We start from the raw sequence: 18,756 nt of genomic DNA, 5'->3' as shown, positions 1-18,756 counted from the left end.
TATCAGGGAGGATACAACAGAACGGGGTACAGCAGCCGCAGAGTTTCTCGACCAAATGATCACCGATCTAGACGAACTCGAAACTGGGGTTAATCTGGCGTTCTCAGCGCCCAGTAACGCTACGTTAAAGCCCACACATGGAACCGCCCAAGCCATATCAGCTCGCGCATGGCCTGCAATACAGAAACGGCTCAAACTAGAAGATCCTGATCACGATTACTTATTAGAGGGTGATCCTGCCATTAACCGGCTGTCAGCCCGTCAGTTAATTGTCCGTCAAAAGTCGACCCGCTACACCGGACTCAAAGGCCCCACAAAGCGATTCCGAGTGTGGAATGACAAATCAGGCGATTATCGGACCTGTAACCTGGCAGAATACAGGGATACTCTCTTCCACTTTCAACAAATGGCATCGGTCTACGACCCTGTGAAAGTCGCTTCAGGTGACGATCTCTGTCTTATCGCAGGACTATACGACGTCGAGGTGACCAACCATGAGGCCGTTATCCAACAGCGCTTGTGGCTCATCTTCCGGCAAGCTGTCAGTTATGCGATGCCTCCCACTGCCGGCAATCCCTATCAATGTCTTATCGATCAGTGAGGAAACCCTTAACTGCCCCCTCAACGGATCGATAGCTGATGGTTAGCATACACAGCTCTCGCTTGGAGGTACGGTTGTACCAATCTAGAACATTTCGGCAATCTCTTGAGGCGATCCCCTTGGACGCCTTCATAATGGCAGGATTACGCCCTGTATCTCTGACCGAATTGAGGCCCGATAAAGGCCCGATAACGCATTCCTCGTCGCCCCCTATCTGGGCTGTTCAAGCGTGTACAAGAGTCTGAAGTCAAGGGACAATATTGATGGTATGGTCAAGGAGACAAACCGGACCGTTAACAAGCCTCTATCGGTCGCTATTTACAACCGACATCTGCCTGTCTAGATTAGTGCCCTTCCTCCTCGCCAACTTGTTGTCAATCGGGTATTAAAACCATCGGCCCTGCATAACAGCCTTGTATGTGGCTTGTAACTCACCCCTAACCTTGTCGTTTTGTATTTTCCTTTTTTTTGTAGTTTTTTTTTTTTTTGCGTAAGTCGATTCCCCGCTGTCGTAAGAATATAACGGGCCTTTACCCATCTCAAACCCACCCCCATAGACCATCGATCGAGCCTGGTTAAGCGGCCAGAGCTCCGGTCAACGCCTCCGCTTGAGCCTCCAGCGCGGCCGCATCAGCTACGGCGTACTCGACGGCCAGGGCCAAGATCTCGGCATTAGTCTTATCGGGCACTTGACAGGCCCTTAACTGGGTGGATCTCGCCCAGGTCTGCTTGTGCTCAGCGAGCGCGTTTGGACCGTTCACCAACTCCTCGAGCGTCGGTCGCTCTGCGTGACTTGCCGGTACAGGAGGATCCGGGTATATCAACGCCCACAAAGCGGGCTTTTGGGCCGCCCATATCGCGGCGGTTTGGGGTCGGACCATCGACCGATAAACAATCGCACCGGTAGCAGCGGGATCCGGCCTGGTTGGGTCGCCAGCCAAAGGTGCCCTTAACTCCTCCGTTTTGGGGTCGGTTTGAGGCCACATACGCCTTGGAGAGACCCATCGTGTGCGGTACAGGGGCTGGTTCCTGTTCTTCTCCTCAGACATTGCGTCGAGATAGGAAGCCGCAGCGATGCACTGTTATAGGAGACATATGCGGCAGGTTAAGCGTCGGTTTATGGCCAGTTAAGTAATGATTCGACTTACCTCGTCAGAGAGCCAATACGGCCAGTTCAGCTCATAACAACCGTCGGCCAGGGCTGCATTGCCACCGAAGGAGTATTGGCGCCATACCTTCCAGCTATCCGTCTCGATAAGGGCCGGTTGATTGGCCGGCTGTTGAAGGACGGGGAACCTTCGGTTCTGGCGGTCATCGCACTGTGTCACGGGGAGGCTAGAATACGTCGACGCGGGGGTTGTTGGGCGGTTCGGGGCGTTTCGGTACTATAGCGGCCGTTTCGTTGTGACTTAGTCCACAATACAGAAGGTAACGGTATGATGAACTTCGATATCGTCGCTTAGAACCCAATTTGGTTCTAAGCTCCTCATTCTACTCTACAATAGATCGCCCTCCTCTAAACTACGTTGCGGCGGTGTGTTCGACCGGTCGAGAGCGCGTCTTGGGCTTAATCGGGCGGAAAGGCCAAATAAAGGCGCGTTCCGTAGCGCGTCGGGATAAGTCCGAGGTTATGCTGAGCCGACGTTCCGGTTCCGATCGTCACTCGGTGACATTACATCCCCCTTTCCGAAAGAAGGTCGTCCTCGACCTTCTATAAGGTACCCTTCCGCCGATCCCGGTCCCCTACGCCTTTCGCGCGCCTACGTCATCGCGCTTCGCGACTTTAGCGCGTCAAACTCTATTCTTGTCGATATCGTTCTTGTATTGTCTCGATACTATGATCGTCGTATATCGTTTGGCTCGTCGTACTTTGATGCTATTGTTCGCCGTAAGTCCTCGTTTGTACGTAGTAAAAGCGCAGCTGCGCTTATGCGTTTGTATCCGCGATTGTCGAGAAGCAAACAGTATATAGTCTCGACCGTTTGTTCTTGTCGATTCTTGATTTCCCCCTTCGATAACTACTACCAATACTCTTTCATACCAAATCGCCCTCCACATCTTGAATATGTCCTCGTCCTCCGCCAACCCCAAGCCCGCCGCCCCCGTCGTCGAGACTTCCGCCACCGGCGTGAAGTCGATCAAGTTCCGAGGTCAGTCTTTCGCCGTCGGTCAGAGGGGGGTCGGGAGCGATTTGGGCGATGCCGCCGACGCCAAGAAGGGTTTCGTACGTATCCGTTTCTTATCTCGGCGTTCCCAGACTTTTCCGCCTCTAACCGTCTCCGTTTCGTAGCTCGTCCGTCTCAAAGAGGCCCTCGCCCGTTGGGAGAAGACCATGGTCCCCCCCAAAGGTTGTACGAGCTGCCGGGCGTGGCGGGACGATCCCGCCGAAACGATGGTCTTCGCCGAGTGTCGAGCGAAGAGGAAGGCCAACGGTGGCTTTCAGTCCTGCCTCGAGTGCAACGCTCGGGGTTCTTCGAAGTGTTCGTTCGTGAAGGTCCGCCGGGATAGCCCGGAAAAGATGAAAGCGGTGATGGTGAGTTTCTTTTGATCTCCGATCCTCGACTATTCTGTACTAATCCTGGCTTTTCCGCCTTTTGCTACGCAGGTCGAGGTCGCTTCGGCCTTGAAGTCCCAGGCCGCCGCCGCCGCCACCAAGGCCCAGAGGTTGGAGTTCCTCCGCCTCCAGCGGAAGCTCCGCCGTTCCGCCGGCCTTTCCGCCGCCGACTCGGACGCCGACTCGTCCATGGGCGAGGAAACGTCCGAGTCTGAATAGACTCGTCTTCTTTTTTTTTTTCTTGTTTTTGTTCTTTTTATGTTTTTTATTCGTTGTAAATCTTTTCCGATCTTGTACTCTTTTGGGCTTTTCGGCCGGGCATACTCCCGGCGATATAAATACTATACCTCGCTGTCTCTTCTCGCTCTCCTCTCGTACGCTACCTCCACTACTTTCCTCTCACGCTATCTGCACCGTCCCCTACTTTCGCATCTCAGTCCGTTGCATATCTTCCCGGTCCACGGCGGAAACAGGCCTTTCCGCCCGTTTTGGTGCACCCGGATTTAAGATATGGAAGTCTTCAATCAACTCCTCCGCCTCAATGTCCTCCTCTCGTACCCATTCCACTGCATCGGGTCCTGTGTACCCCCGCCATTGTACCTTGTATTCGATTCCCTTCCCCTTGCGTTGTCGAGAGTCAAGAACCCTCTCCAGCTCGAACTCTTGCCCGTCGTCTGGTATCTCCTCGGTACTGTCGGGAGCTTTTCGGTACGTTTCCGCCGCCTCCCAGAAGGGTTCTAGTTGACAAACGTGAAATACATCGTGCCTTTTCCAACTCTTTGGTAGTTCGATGCGGTAGGCCAGATCTGCGACCTTCTCCTTGACCCGGTAGGGACCCAACCATCTCGCCGCCAATTTCTTGGTAGGGCGATACCTCTTCACCACTTCGCTGTCTAATAGCACTCGATCGCCTACTTTTATCAACGGTTCCTGGCTTTTCCGCCCCTCGTCATACGACGCTGTCCGCTGATTGGCGACCGCTATCCAGTACTGAGTCTCCCTCCACATCCTGTCGAAGTCCTTGACCATAACTCCGGCTGTGGGCGATTCGGTACTGAAAAGTTCCCCTTCGACGTCGAATCGAGGATGATAGCCATGATTCGCAAAGAACGGAGTTGTGCGAGTCGCCGAATGCACCGAGTTGTTGTATGTGAACTCAGCCATAGGTAATAAACCCACCCAATCGTCCTGATCCCATCCGCAATAAGTCCGCAAATAGCCTTCCAACGATTGGTTAACTCTCTCCGTTTGCCCGTCTGTCTGGGGGTGATACGGGGTGCTAACCCGTCTTTCCACTTTCATCAGTCGCCACATCTCCTTCAAGAAGGCGCTTACGAATAGAGAACCACGATCGGAAGTGATCGCATCTGGGAACCCCTTTTTCGAAAACACTACGGATAGTAGCGTTTCCGCCAATTCCCGCGCCGTCATTGTCCGTCGAGTCGGTATAAAGCGAGCTTCCTTGGTGAATCGGTCTACGATTACGAGGATGTTCTCGTACTCCCCACATCTCGGTAGCTGTTCCACGAAATCCATGGAGATTTCGCTCCAAGGCCTCTTTGCTACGACCAACTGCTTCAACTCGCCGTAAGGCTTGTGCTTCTTGCCCTTGTTCCGCTGGCATTCTGTGCAGGTTCTTACGTACTCTTTCACCGTTTCGTACTGATTCGGCCAGTAGTAATCCCTCTGCACTAATTCGAGCGTCTTGTCCCTGCCCGGATGACCAAAAGGCATCGCATCATGCCGACTGCCGACGGTTTTGGACCAAAGCGCCCCGTATTGCGGGATTACCAATCTATCCTTCCACCACAAGTACCCTCCGCGAGTCCATTTGAACGTGAGAGGTGCACCGACCTCCGATTCACCGAAAGGAATCAAAGCGAAAACCTTTTCTCTCATACCATTCGGTAACGTACCCAACTCGTAACCCGCGAGTACTTCCTCGCTCCAGCTGTTTCCTTCGCCTTCGTCCACTTCCTCAACGATAGCGGCCCGTCCTTCCACGAACAGCCTGTCTTCCAGCAAAACCGACTCGTTGTTCTTGGCTTCTATGGCCCTTTCCGCTTTGTTACGTCCAGGGTGGTAGTCGGGGCGCCTTGTCAGTGCGTCCGGTTTTGTACCTTTCCGCCCCGGTCGGTAGCGAAGATTGAAATTGAAGTCGGCTAGCTCTTCCTGCCATCGTTTTTGCCTGTTGTTCAGCTCCCTCTTTTCACGGAAATATTCCAGATTTCGATGGTCGGTAATGACTTCCACAGGATACTGGTTTTCCAATAGGTTAGGTTTCCAGTGTCGAAAAGCTAACAGCACGGCCAATAACTCCTTGTCGTGGACGTTGTAATTCATCTCGGCCGGCTTCAGTCTCCTCGAGAAAAATCCAGTCGGACGTAAAATGGCTGAACCGTCCGCTTCGGGGAATCTCTGGCTCGCAACCGCGGCTACCGCGTACGCCGACGCGTCTGTTTCTATGGTAATCGGCAGCGATGGGTCAAATTGACGCAATACCGGTGCCTCTGTGAAGCTCGTGACGAGCTGTTTGAAAGCCAAATCCTCCTTCTCGGTCCATACCCATGGTACCGTACTCCTTGTCAAAGTTGTCAAAGGTTGGGCCTTGCTTGCAAAATCCCGTATGAACCGTCGATAAAAGTTCGCAAAACCTAAGAACTGTTGTATTTCTTTGACGGAGCGAGGAGCCGGCCAACGTTTTACCGACTCCAACTTGCCCTTCTCCATTTCCACGACACCTTTTCGGACTATAAAGCCCAAAAACTCCACCGCATCCTTGAAGAACTCACACTTCGACGGCTTCAGGTAAAGTTTTGCCCGTCGTAGTCGATCAAAAACCTTGTTCACGGTAACGATATGTTCTTCTCTGGTCTTGCTGTACACTAAAATGTCGTCTATGTAGACGATAACTCCGTCGTCAATCAGGTCTTCGAAAGTCACATTCATGAACCGTTGAAAGCTGGCGCCTGCATTCGACATCCCTTCCCGCATGACTTTGGACTGAAACGCCCCATACCGTGTCAAAATAGTCGTCCATTTTTCATCCCCCGGGCGCATTCGTAGCAATTGGTACGAAGTGGGCATATCGAACTTGCTGAAAATCGTAGCCGTCCTAATCCGTTCGAGTAGAGTACTGATCCGGGGCAAGGGGTATATATCTTTCACCGTTTGCTTGTTCAATTCCCGGAAATCCGTCACCATCCGGAACTCTCCGTTTTTCTTTGGAACCAGAAACACGGGGCTTCCGAACCAGTGTTTTGATTCTTCGATATGACCTATCCGTTTGTTCTTGTCGATCCAGTCCTTCAGCCATTGATCTTGAGCATGCGAAAGTGGGTAGACTCGGGCCTTTCGTAACAATTCAGGGCTTTTAAGCTCGACCGCGTGATCGAAATCCCTGTTTTCGGGTAATGACTCGTAACTGGCACGCTTGAATAAGTCCAGACTACCATGAAATTCCGACGGTACAAGGCTACGTAGCTCGCTCTCTTCGACCTCTTCCTCTTCCTCGTCGGGGTCTTCCGCCAGTTTCAAGGCATTAAAGACCGGATCTCCCTTTTCCAATCCATTGCCATCTACGAGCGTGCTCCGTCTTCCCTTCACTTCGATCCCTTCCGTCGTCAAACGGTCGTCTTGAATCTCGATAGACATGTCGCTAAAGTCGACAATGGCCCGGAAACGGACGTTAAAGTCCAAACCGAGGACTATTCCGCCCGTATCGAGGTCCATGATGGCCAGTTCGATCTCGATCGGTCCAAAATCCTTCTTTCGCAGCCGAATTTTGACAAAGTGCGTGATCGCGTCTGCTGCGATCGTTCCGTCAATCCTCCTCAGACGTTTCTTCCTCTCATAGGCAATCGGTACTAAACCCTCAAGTAAGGGGCAATGTCGGTCGATCGCGCTCTGAGAAGTCCCATCGTCCAGGAAGAACTTCCATTTCCCGGCGAAACCGTCCAATTCCGCCCTGAAGTAGCTCGTATGACTTCCCTCCATGTAAATCCGAAACCTTTTCCTAAGCGTGTCAGTCATTTTCTTTTGTTCCACACGAGACGATTCCTGACCAATCGCCTCGCTCAATCTTTTTCCGAATCGCTCGAACAGTCCTCCACGTAGGCGGCTCGGGCCTTGACTTCCATAGCGTTGGCCCCCGTCGCCAGATCTTGGGCCTTTCCGCCTCTTTTCGGACACGCGCTAACGATATGTCCCTTTTCCCCACACGAGAAACAGTTCCCTTCTCGCATATTTCTCTCCCTCTCTTCCGGTGACATGTAAGGTCGTCGGGGCACATAGCCCGTTTGAGGAATCGAAGCGGGGACCACCACGGCGGTTTTGGGCGTAAAAGCCGACAAAGGTCCCGAACTGGGACGGTAACGCGATCGAGCGATTTGAGCCTCCGTAATGCGTTGGCGGTTCTCGATACGAACGACCCATTGCCTCCATTTGTCGAAGTTCTCCGGGGCGTCTAGGTCGTTTTTGAGTCTGATCAGTAGGGAATGTTCCAAACCCCCTTCAGCAAGGCTGATCAGAGAGTCGTCATCGTACCCGCTATACAGGGCCTGTAGGGCGAAACGGGCCAAGTACTCTTGAGCGGTACTAGTCTGCTTCATTTCCTGAAGAACCCGCCTAGCGTTATCCTTTTCATCGTCCATCGGCCACTGATCTCTCATAGCCTTCTTGAATAGTTGATAATTCTGGAACATAAGGGGCTTATCACGGGCGCTTAAGTCCATATAAGGCGTAATCCATACCCCGGCGTCATCTCGGAACCGAGAAATAACGGCCAGTACCCTTTGAAACTCGGACCGATACGTATTCGGTTGCAAAGTTACAAACGTGTCGCATTGTACGAGGAAAGAAGGCAGTTGCTTGCTTTTCCCGTGAAATGTGTTCGGTTCTGGGGCTCGGGGGTCCCTACCCGAGGCCTTTTCGTACGCTTTGGCCCTGTCCTGCATGACAGCGGCCCGAACGGAACTCGAAACTTCGTTCAGTCTGGCGTACGGGTCGACGCCTTCCCAGACGTCTTCGGGATCCATGTAATCTCCTTCGCTGTCGGACAGGGCGGTTCCGTACCTTTCCGCCTGGACCCGTGCCCGAACAGATCGGCGTTCGGACACTTTGCCCTCTTCTCCCGACGTTCCTTTCCTCGTCGGCCTCTCGACCGCCCTTTCCCTCATCGCGTTCATCTCCAATTCCAACTTTTGGTTCTTCATTTTGAGGAGTTCGAGTTCCTCAAACAACCTTTCCGTCAAACTCGGTTCCTCCTCTTCGTCATCCGGTTCCCTTGTTCCATCGAGTTGGTCATCTAACCCTTCTCGGTCGTTCTGTTCCTCGGCGTCCTCGCCGGCGTTCGTAATTTCTCCGGCGCTATTCTTCGCCGGACCTTGTTCGTCTTCGTCTTGTTCTTGTCTAGCGGAGTCATCCTCCTCTACCGTCTCGGGCGGAACCGTGGCTTTTCCGTTGCGGGGAAGCCTCGTTCTACCAAAGGGTTGAGCAGAAGTGGATCGCTGGGCAGACATTTTGAAGCGACGATATACTGTCACGGGGAGGCTAGAATACGTCGACGCGGGGGTTGTTGGGCGGTTCGGGGCGTTTCGGTACTATAGCGGCCGTTTCGTTGTGACTTAGTCCACAATACAGAAGGTAACGGTATGATGAACTTCGATATCGTCGCTTAGAACCCAATTTGGTTCTAAGCTCCTCATTCTACTCTACAATAGATCGCCCTCCTCTAAACTACGTTGCGGCGGTGTGTTCGACCGGTCGAGAGCGCGTCTTGGGCTTAATCGGGCGGAAAGGCCAAATAAAGGCGCGTTCCGTAGCGCGTCGGGATAAGTCCGAGGTTATGCTGAGCCGACGTTCCGGTTCCGATCGTCACTCGGTGACACACTGCCACAACGTCGGCGAGAACAGCGGTGCCCTTAACAGAGCGTAAACTGGGGCCTTTCGACACAGGTTGGGAGGGGACTGAGGCCAGATCTTGTACCTGTCATCGGATATCTGTGAGGAAGTAACGGAGAGAGACAACAAGAACGACGGTAAGCCTGCATGATAACCGACCCTAAACCCACGTCTATCGTGTCTGTTAAAGGACTCACATGACCTCGCTTGCGATTCACCAGACGCGCGAGATGGACGCCTCCTTCTTCAGCACTCGTGGGACGGACGCCAGACCGGTTCTTGCAGTACTTGATAATGAGCGGTTTAAGGTCATTTACCGTGGGCCTGTCCCCGTTGGTCATCTTCCAGGTGTTGACGACGCGAGCGGCGACCTCGTTGACAAAGGGAGACCACCTGATCGAACGTTTATCTCGATGGTTAGTGGTAGGATAAAGGCATGATAAGTGATGTGCTGCTGACCGTTCTTCTCCGATCTTCTTCCACTCAGGCCTCCAAACGCTCCTTGTCCCACCCATAGCCAGTTCGACATCGATCTGTTGAGGGCCCGGTAAGCCAGTGTCCTCGTCGTCTTCCTCGTGCGAGGGCCATTCTCCATCCGGGAGATAACCTTGCTCGGTGATAGAATCACCGTCCCAGGTACCTCTCATCCCGATTAGTTCCTTGACAGCATAATGGCAAGCGTACTGTTGACAAGGTGTTAGCGGACCAGATAAGCGGTGGATAAGGCAAGTGTTAGCGGACCAGATAAGCGGTAGATAAGGCTACGCTATACTCACCGACCACTTGGTGTTGGTACGGGTGCGCGATCGCTTGTCTGGGGAGACGTGGGACGAGTGAGTGGGAGCCGGGGGATTAGCCGACTGGTTAGAGGTCCCCGAAGGGCCGGCTACAGGGCCGCTGTTGTTCAAGTTCGTGGGGTCGTTGAAGATCCCAAGCACAATCGCACGCAGCTCGGCATCGGTCTTGAGGGCGGACTTCAAACCGGACAGATTGATGCCTCTTGACGAGGGAGTTTGAGGTCCGCTAGAGGTCGGATTGGCATTGGCGGTGGACCCTAACGCAGGGTTATCGGACCCTTGGTTGAGGGCGCGTAAGCGGCGTCCAGTGTCGTCGACGTGATTGTGGAGTTGAGCCTCGATATCGTTGATCTTCGTCTCAAACTCCTCCCTGTCTAGAAGTCGACCTCTCGACTGGACCTGCTGCAGCATCGAAAGAACCTTAACCGACCTAAAACCGGCCACTAACTCCCCCGATAAGGCCACCAATTCGTCTAGGACACCTTCGAGGGAATGGACGACCGACGATAGCTTCTGGGTGTTGGGAGTGGGGCCGACAGGTACGACCTTGTCTCGACGCTCAATAACCGCCGCGTAACGGGCCTCAAACAGCCTGATTTGGGCTTGGAGACTTTGGACGATGTCCTTAGGGGTGACAGTCGAACCGGTGATGTGGGGAAACCGACCCATATCCTGAGGTTATGGAGCACGTTAAGAGGTAGTTAGTACCCATCTAATTTCCTTCACCGAAGGAATCTGCTTACAGTGTCGGTTCGCGGCTGAGAGAGAGGCGACAGTGAGAGGGTGAGTTAGCAGTCATATAAGCCATTGTTAACCCCTAAGCTGACATACGACTTTGAAATTGGCTGCCCGAAGATCGTCGGTGGTTGCCTTGCGCTTCAAATTCTAAACCAAGCGTGAAGATGCCACAGTGTTATCAGAGTGGTTAAGCGTGTGATAGGAGATAGGTAGGAACATACGTTTTGCTGAACCGCCTTTATCGCTAGTCTGGCTGCCTTTCGTTTGGCCTTGGCTTTCTTCTTCGCTAGCCTCTTTGCGTCAGCCTATACGGCACCGAACGGGGGAGTAAGCCACCAGATAAGAGTGCTATAAGACCGGCCTATGGGCTTACCTGTTCGACAGTCAATAGCTCGTCGGCGGATATGTCACTACTATCGCCCGGGTTTGTAGTCGCATCGGAGTCGGTTAACTCATCCACCTCGACGGTGGGGTTGTCGAGGTTGGGATCGATGCCCTCTTCTTCAAGCTCTTCACCTGTAGGTCGGACTGTAGACAGGTAGCGGCAGGATATACGGTCAGCTAAGGGAACGATATGGGTTAGTTAGAGAGCGTGATATGGTTCTGAACTGACCCGGCTGCTTCCCCTTCTCAACACGAATGACACCCGTGTTGGGAGCACCACCACCTATCGGAGCAATAACTGACCGTAAGCGACCTGGCCAAGAGACAGTTTCGGGTAGCTTTTTACTTACCTGCAGCAGGGTTCTCTTCTAGATGAACATGATGAGGGCAAACGTGGTTGTTAATGTGAGTCGATACGGGTGGTATAAGTGTTTGTTAAGGTACTGACGGGTTCCATCATTCTGACCGACATGAGACCACCCCGAGGACATCAGTCAGAGTCTAAAGCGACTGGATAGATGCAAGGTAAGGGGTACATACAGCAGACATCGTTTGCAGTGGGCTTATACTTGTTTTTTGGCTTCTTCGTGATTTTTAGGCTTCTTCGAGGTTCTTGGTGAGTTTTGGGCGTAAACGGACTGTTGTTGGAGTGAAAACGGGGTCGTGAGGGGTTCGTAAGGGGGTCGTTAGGTCGTACACAGGATTAGGAGAGGTAGGGGGGACTAGAGATGTCTATAGGCGTGTTTTACTTATTACTGAGTATTGTAGTAAGTATTTTAGCTTCTCGAGTCGATTGTTGCTTATGTGGGGCTCGACGCGCTTGCGATGACGCGTCAAACGCGTGAGCCAAACAGAAGCGCGTGTACGTACGCGTATAGAGGGCTGGCTAGCGCCATTTAAGGGGGTCGGCAAAGGGGTACGTTAAGACATTTCTTAACCGGCCAGTTAAGAGACGTCCTTATCGGACCCTTAACCGTGACGCGTGACCCGCTGTGCGTCGTGATCTTCCCGTCATGAGTGATTCACTAATCAGCTAACAGTGACCCATGATGACCTTGAAAGATCGTTCAGAACCCGAAAATATCGTCCAGGTCGTCCCCCTTCTTCTTCTTCTTTTTCAACTTCACCTTGCCCGTATCGGTGACCCGTTTGAGCTTGCTCTTGGACACCTCTGCGGGCGTCGAAACAGCATCAAACTTCTCGACGACCGTCGCCGTGACCGGAGCTACCACTTCAGCGCCTAAAGCTATCCGATCGTCGACCTTCCTCTTCTTTGCCCCGGCTTCTTTCCCTCCAGGGACCAGACCTCCAAAGAGATCGTCAATGTCCGTCGTCCGTTTCTTCTTTTCCTTCTTCTTCGTAGCCATCCCACCGCCTGTTTCCGTCTCATCCACGACCTCTGTTATCGAGGTCGAGCTTGAGGTAAGTGTCCGCCTATCCACCTTCGTCGGCTTGCCCGAAATCCTGGTGGTCGGTGCATGCAAGCGGGGGATACTTGTATCGATGATCGGCGTGTTATTTCGACTGTCTCTTGCAGGCTCCAGTCCTGCATGGGAGGACGATGCAGACACCATGGCGTATACAGGTGTAGTCATCGATACTGGGGAAGAACCTTCGCGTACCCGCTCTTCAACTTCGGATGAAAGAGAGTTTCGCCCGGCTGGACTCGCGCTGGTTTTGGCCACTGCTTTGACGCTCGATTGTCGCATCGATCTAGAAATCGATCTGGACGGTGATCCCGACTGCACCCGTGATCCCGTCGATTTGCGTTCCACCTTGGTCCCAAAATCAACGAACAGATCCTCATCCTCCATCCCAACCGCGACCCGAACCCCGTTCAAATCCGGGCTCGAACCGGTTCTTTCCTCTTCTACCTGTCCCTTTCCTTTGCCCTTATCCGCTGTCCGAGACAGATCCCCTGCCCGGCTCTCCAATTCCTCCTTGGCGAGCTCCAACCTTCCTCGCCCCGTCATCGCACCCATATCGGCGGCATTCCCGTGTATCGAGCCGAGGTCGATGACCTCTTCTCCATTCAACACCGCCTGCATCCCCGTCGAATTGGGTTCTTCTCCTTTACGAGGTCTCACATGTGCGAGGATGGTGCAAGACAAGACCCAGATCCTAGCGTAAGCTGCTTGCAGGAGGGTCGTCAGGGGGAGGAAGTGGAGGTGGTGGATCATCTTGGTGACCGAGCTGCAATATGGTGGAATACGGGTTATCTCGTTAGTATGAGGCTTATCTGTTTCTCAAGGTAGGTCAAGGAGTTTGTATAGCTCACTCTGAGGCTTTTGTCAATGCAGGAAATATCTTTTGGTCGATTCGTTTCGATGGGTTCAAAAGCGTTCAGGTTAGGCAGGATCTAAATTTCTCATCGAAAGTTGTGACTAACCCTTTCCAGCAACATCGTCAATCGAATTATATGCTTCCTAGCTTCCCTCTCCGCATGTTCTTGTACCTCTTCATGTGCCGCTTCCTCTTGCAACTCGTGCTTCCTCCGAAACCCCTCCTCCTTCCGTCTCTCCCTCTCTTCCCCGATCCAGACGCCCATCCATTCCAACTCCCGGTAAACTTCTCTTCCTAGTCGATAGATTTCGTGTACTCTTCGGAAAAAGAGGGCTGAACGATGTTGAGCGGCATTCTTCTTGCGGGCCTGTTCGAGGATGAGAAGGTCGATCTGGAGTAATGGGCCCAGGTTTGAGGGGATGAAGGGGATGAGGGTGTTTTCCATGGTCTGCGGGCGCCCTCTAAGCTGCTGCTGAGCTATGGGAAACTGCTCACAGGTCTCCTTAGTATAGCACTGGGTATAGCACTAGCGGTATAGATGGTCCTTAGATGGGGAGCTCCGTCGCTTAGGGGAATAACTAATCGAGCAGGCAAGTAAGATAGGTTGTTTGGACAGAGTAGCTGAGGTCCAACCCAAACTCTCGCGAGCCGGCCCTCGGGCAAAATCTGGTAGGTGACCTACGGGATCGACTACTTGTTCCTATCTTATTCATTACTTGCCTGCTACCTGAACAATACCAGACTGCTGTCTTATAGCTGAGTAGCTTTGGATACAAAGATGGCCGAGTGTACAGCAGAGGAGAAGCTAGAACAGCTTCTCAAAGACCTGGAGCTACCAACGGTCTCATCAACGGCTTCGTCATCATCCTCAACCATCACCTCGACCGAGCTTGATCTCGTTTCCTCTTCGCTGATAGCTGGGGATGATGGCGATTCACCATCTGCCAAATCCAAGAGAGCTCGTTCATTGGCCTTCCTGGTGCTCGCTCGGCTCCTACAGCCCAAGGAAGGGTCAGCAGGAGACTCTAGCAGCCCTAATATCAAGAGCATCGGATCGTACATCAAGACCCAGCTCGAAGAGACGGACCTCGAACCCCTCATCCGATCGCTTGCGACGCTCTCAGCAGTCTTTCAGATCGATCCTACGGCTGGTACTCAAATCCTACAGACAGACGGAGTGGCTCAAGGACTCGCAGACGTTATCGAGCTGGAAGATCTATCGAACTCCAGCAAACGACCAACCAAAGAACAGGCCTTGGTCCAAGCCAGATTAGCTTACGTCCTAGCCGAAACGTTTTCCAACGGCTTGAATGCTGCAGCTTGTCGTCCTATCATCCGGAACCTCGCTTCCGACTGGTTGAATCGACAAGCTCGTCGGGACGTTCCCAAAGACGGTTCAGAACCGCTGCGATCGCTCAGGCGGAGGACTGTTGTCGTCGCCTCGGTCGCTTTGACAAAGCTTCTCCGAGCGGAATCAGCGGACCCCTTGATGAACCCTACTATAGCCGGAAATACTGGTACAGTCGGGAGTGATCAAGATGACAATGAAAGTCAAGGGCAAACGAGCAAGCGCAAGGGAGAGATGAACCGCGAGATGCAGGACCTGACTAGCTTGTTCAGCCAGGCTGTCATCTCCAGTGCCGCTTCGACTCCGGCTATAGACGGTCTAGATATCGACGCCATCGGGTCATCGCTCGAGGGACTAGCGTATACCTCTTCACAACCTTCAGTCAAAGCGAAACTCTGCCAAGATGCAGCTTTCATCAAAGCTCTCTTTGCTCTCGCTGCCCGCTTATCCAAACCTCAATCGAAACCCAAACCTGCAGGGGAGCGAAAGACGGGCCTATCCGCCTCTTATGCGCTCGATGCCGAGCTAGATCGGCCAGAGGGCGGACCCCGGGAATCCTCATCTTTAGCCTACGGAATCGGGACGATCCTCCTCAACTTGCTTTCTCGAAGACCTACCTTGACGGCGGAACAGAGACAGGTGGAAAAGCTGAAACAGCTCGCCTCTGCCGGTAAATCTCAACAAAAGATGGGCCAGACGGTCGAGGAGAGCAAAGAGGAGGACGAGCGGATCGACTCGAACGAAGCTGTTGAGGCTAGGGTCCGATGGGCGATGGGAAACGGTTTGATCGGCTGTCTGATCGATCTCGGGAAGAGCGATAGTGAGAGGGTCAAGGTTTTGACGGGAAAGTTATACCTCGAGGTATCGACGGATGCTGGGACTCGGGCGGAATTGGTACGGGATGGAGGGTTCAAGAGCCTACTTCAGGTCGTCTCATCGCTATTACCAGAGATTAAGCCGAAAGCGAAGCCCGAGGTCACCAAGTCTCTTACAGGGCCGACGGAAGGTGTCTCGGTGGAAGCGTTGCCAGCTATTCAAGCGCTGGCAAAGATGCTCATCACCCTGCCGCCTCAGACACTGTTCGGAGTGAACCCAGCCTCGAACGCTCTTGACACCATCCGGCCGCTTGCCATGCTGCTCTTACACGACTCGTCCACTTTATTGCAAAAGTTCGAGGCGATGATGGCATTGACGAACCTGGCTTCCATCGGCCCAGAGGTTGCGACGAGGATCTTTTCGATGAACGATTCAGAGATCATCAAACAGGCAGAACACCTCATGTTGGAGGATCACGAGCTGGTCCGACGAGCGGCAGTCGAGCTCGTTTGCAACCTACTCGCCTCTGACGAAGGCTTCTGTCGGTACTCGGGAGATACGCCGGACTCGAGCTCGTCCTCGAATACCGACAGAGAAAAAGGCGGGAACAGCGAAGGCGCGACTTTTTCGAGATTACACGTTCTACTGGCCATGACCAACGTGTACGACCTGAACACCCGTCTAGCAGCCTCTGGCGCGCTCGCGACGTTGACGCAGTCGCCGACTGCTTGCCGAATCTTGTTGGCAAAGGAGGACCGACAGAAAAAGGTCTTCAGCATGATTTTTGACATGCTCTCGCCACCAGTCTTGCGTAGCGATAACGACGATGAGGGAGATGAGGACGTAGAAGAAGTAACAACGCTGGAACCGGATACAGGATTGATCTTCCGAGCCATGATCTTCTTGGCGAACCTGATTGGGTTCGCTTCTTCGGATGCATCCGGTCAGAAAAGCGTCACCATGTCCACGGCCGATCAACAGGGAGTACCCAAACGTCTCCTGGAGCTATTAGCAAAGTGGACATCGCCGTCCAGCTCGAGCCATCCGGGGAAAGAGGTAGCGGACGTTACGATAGAATGCCTGCGGCTGTTCAAGGCAGCGGGTATCAAATTGACGATGTAACTTAATGACAACTTGTGACGCCCCTCTACACGAAATATGACGATACGATACAGTAATTACCATTCACCTCTTGTCTTTTCTTCGCCGATGAGCACCCATGCGTCTGCCTGGCTAGGCGTCTTCGGTTGGTCACTCTCTGATTCGTCGTCTTCGTCGGAAATCAAATCGAGATCAAAGAACGGTGCGATGACTAGTCGGCAAACGTCCTTGAACATGTTGCCTAATTCGTACTTCAGACGTTCTCCAGATTGGAAGAAGTCGGGCGAAGCGTTGAATTCTAGGAGCGTGACGGTTGGAGCGGGTAGGTCCGTTCCCTTCGGTTCGCTACTTGGTGGGAATGATAGCAACAGATCTACACCAAATATCTATAGGCACCAAGATACTGATCAGGAAACCGCATATCTCGTTTCCTTTGAGATATATCTGAAAGACGCTTACCTCGAAGGCATTCGGTAGCAGTTGTAAACCGAAACTACCGCAATTTACCGCAGCGGTGACCGTCTCAGCCACAACTCTGCCCACGGTCTCAAACGTAGACTCGAGCCACTCTTCCGTAATCTTCCCCTGAGCCGAACCTTCCTGATCCAGCGCCGTCTGGCCTTTCAGCTCCCAGTAAAGCTTGACGAGTTCTTCCGCCGGACCGGTTGAACCTGCAGCTTCAGACTATCGTATATTTGCGAAAGGACGAATTAGCTCCTGACTTTACCCATCCCTCGAACGGCTTTACGCAAACTGATGTTTTACTGACCTGGAGGCATGTATTTGTCAGATGGGCAGTAAGGTCCAACTCGCTCTCGTCCTCCTCAGTAGACTTCGAAGAAAAGGCAAACTTCTTGTCCGAAAAGAGCGCCAGCATGGTCCGTGCCAGGTATAGCTTGTACGTCCCGCTCATCATCACGTAGGCTCGAAGGTGGAACTGTCAAGGCGAACGGTAAGATTTGAGTTATTTGATTCAGCAGGCTAGTCCTTCTTATCGAGGCTAAAGAAAGGTTCCACGTACTTTGTGGCCTTCCAATGCTTGTGATGAGCTCGAATGACCTTCTCTCGGGTCAATCAACAGTGGTCTTGGGACGTATTCCTACTCAAAACCTCCTATCAGCCTTTTAGTCACGCGCAATCGCACGATCCACCCCGGTAGAAACAGACCTGGATGACGAAATGTCGAAGCTGAGAGGTCTGTACGCCCGTATCCAGATCATCATCATCCGATCCGGAATCCGTCTTCCCCATTGGTGTGGTCGGTTCTGGTTCGAAAGGCTCGTCGTCGGGGAAATCTTGTATGGCCAGTTTCTCTATCCGTTGACGTTCTTCCTCCGTAAGGCCTTCTTCTTCGGCGTTCTCTGCTTCGTTCTCGTCGTCGCTATCTTCATCTTCTTCGTCGTCAATTTCTGGTTCGAAGCCTTCGAAGATGGATACCCTATTGGATTTGTCGGGTCATATGAGTATAGCGCGGGAGATTGTCTGCTGAATCGCAGGGCGAGACGGACGTACAGCTCTTCTTCGGTCGAGAACATCCGGATTCCTTGTGCTTTATCCGACATTCCAGGTTTGAGTATGAACCATCTACACGTAGTTTGCAAGTTCAGTGGCCGGGACTAAACAGTCTTGGGTAAGCAAGCCAATGAACTAACTTGCGTTTCGAAACATCCTCGACCTCTAAATTCGCATCCAGATCATCCTTCAAGTCATACAGCTCATCCATCATCAACTCGTCCAACTCGTCCGCAAACTGAATATCAATGACCCATCCTCTCGGTATGCTCTTCTCCAAAAGACTAGGAACGCCCCGATGACGCTGTTTAGCCAGGTATTCCTGTATAGAGTTATGTAGCATGTGCTTCCTGATCAACGTCTTCCGGTAGATGTAGCTCGAGATCAGGCGATCTTGAGGATGTGACATGATATCGTCAATGTATAGCAGATCGTAGTCTGCCCATTGAAGTTGAGGGCATTCTTCGGTGGATTCGGCTGGGTGGGTCGTTATCGCTAGTGATGGGAGGGTCGATGTGAGAGCGGAGAGTAGGAGGTTTTGGGTGTACTGCGAGGGGAAGTTTACGAACGCCGTGAGGCGCTTGCTTGTGTCTTGAGGTACGATCATTGCTTCAGCTACTTATGTTCTGAGTGACCTGTATGAAGAGATTTAGGTGCACTACTGTGCACAAACAGGTGATCACAAAGAAATCGAAGATGGTCGAAGCAGAGTCTATTCTAT

At 52.7% G+C, this 18,756-nt stretch overlaps 4 protein-coding genes across 4 annotated transcripts; 1 reads left to right on the top strand and 3 right to left on the bottom strand.

Moving 5' to 3' along the window:
- Positions 1 to 9,029: 9,029 nt before the first annotated feature.
- On the bottom strand, positions 9,030 to 11,524 carry HD553DRAFT_339907 (uncharacterized protein; the record flags this gene model as incomplete). Its single annotated transcript, XM_046182482.1, has 12 exons — positions 9,030 to 9,155; positions 9,254 to 9,449; positions 9,516 to 9,739; positions 9,833 to 10,525; positions 10,597 to 10,611; positions 10,685 to 10,738; positions 10,813 to 10,896; positions 10,965 to 11,119; positions 11,205 to 11,258; positions 11,326 to 11,343; positions 11,424 to 11,436; positions 11,516 to 11,524. 12 exons carry the CDS (start codon positions 11,522 to 11,524, stop codon positions 9,030 to 9,032), a joined length of 1,641 nt encoding a protein of 546 aa, XP_046038960.1.
- Positions 11,525 to 11,903: 379 nt separating this feature from the next.
- HD553DRAFT_306703 (uncharacterized protein) lies at positions 11,904 to 13,846 on the bottom strand. The gene is made up of 3 exons (XM_046179317.1): positions 13,365 to 13,846; positions 13,254 to 13,282; positions 11,904 to 13,168 (listed from the first exon to the last, which is right to left on the bottom strand). Exons 1-3 carry the CDS (start codon positions 13,701 to 13,703, stop codon positions 12,043 to 12,045), a joined length of 1,494 nt encoding a protein of 497 aa, XP_046038959.1. The 5' UTR covers positions 13,704 to 13,846; the 3' UTR covers positions 11,904 to 12,042.
- Positions 13,847 to 14,007: 161 nt separating this feature from the next.
- HD553DRAFT_348392 (uncharacterized protein) lies at positions 14,008 to 16,544 on the top strand (the record flags this gene model as incomplete). Its single annotated transcript, XM_046183374.1, has 1 exon — positions 14,008 to 16,544. The coding sequence occupies exon 1, from the start codon at positions 14,037 to 14,039 to the stop codon at positions 16,542 to 16,544; it is 2,508 nt and encodes an 835-aa protein (XP_046038958.1). The 5' UTR covers positions 14,008 to 14,036.
- On the bottom strand, positions 16,505 to 18,689 carry HD553DRAFT_306701 (tubulin-tyrosine ligase family-domain-containing protein). The gene is made up of 7 exons (XM_046179316.1): positions 18,176 to 18,689; positions 18,036 to 18,107; positions 17,691 to 17,961; positions 17,545 to 17,622; positions 17,293 to 17,460; positions 16,983 to 17,207; positions 16,505 to 16,909 (listed from the first exon to the last, which is right to left on the bottom strand). Exons 1-7 carry the CDS (start codon positions 18,640 to 18,642, stop codon positions 16,601 to 16,603), a joined length of 1,590 nt encoding a protein of 529 aa, XP_046038957.1. The 5' UTR covers positions 18,643 to 18,689; the 3' UTR covers positions 16,505 to 16,600.
- Between the last annotated feature and the right edge of the window lie 67 nt (positions 18,690 to 18,756).

This window comes from Filobasidium floriforme (assembly GCF_021052385.1).
Source record: "Filobasidium floriforme strain CBS 6241 chromosome Unknown HD553scaffold_4, whole genome shotgun sequence".
Classification (NCBI taxonomy): Eukaryota; Fungi; Basidiomycota; class Tremellomycetes; order Filobasidiales; family Filobasidiaceae; genus Filobasidium; species Filobasidium floriforme.
This window is presented reverse-complemented; position numbering and strand designations above follow the sequence as displayed.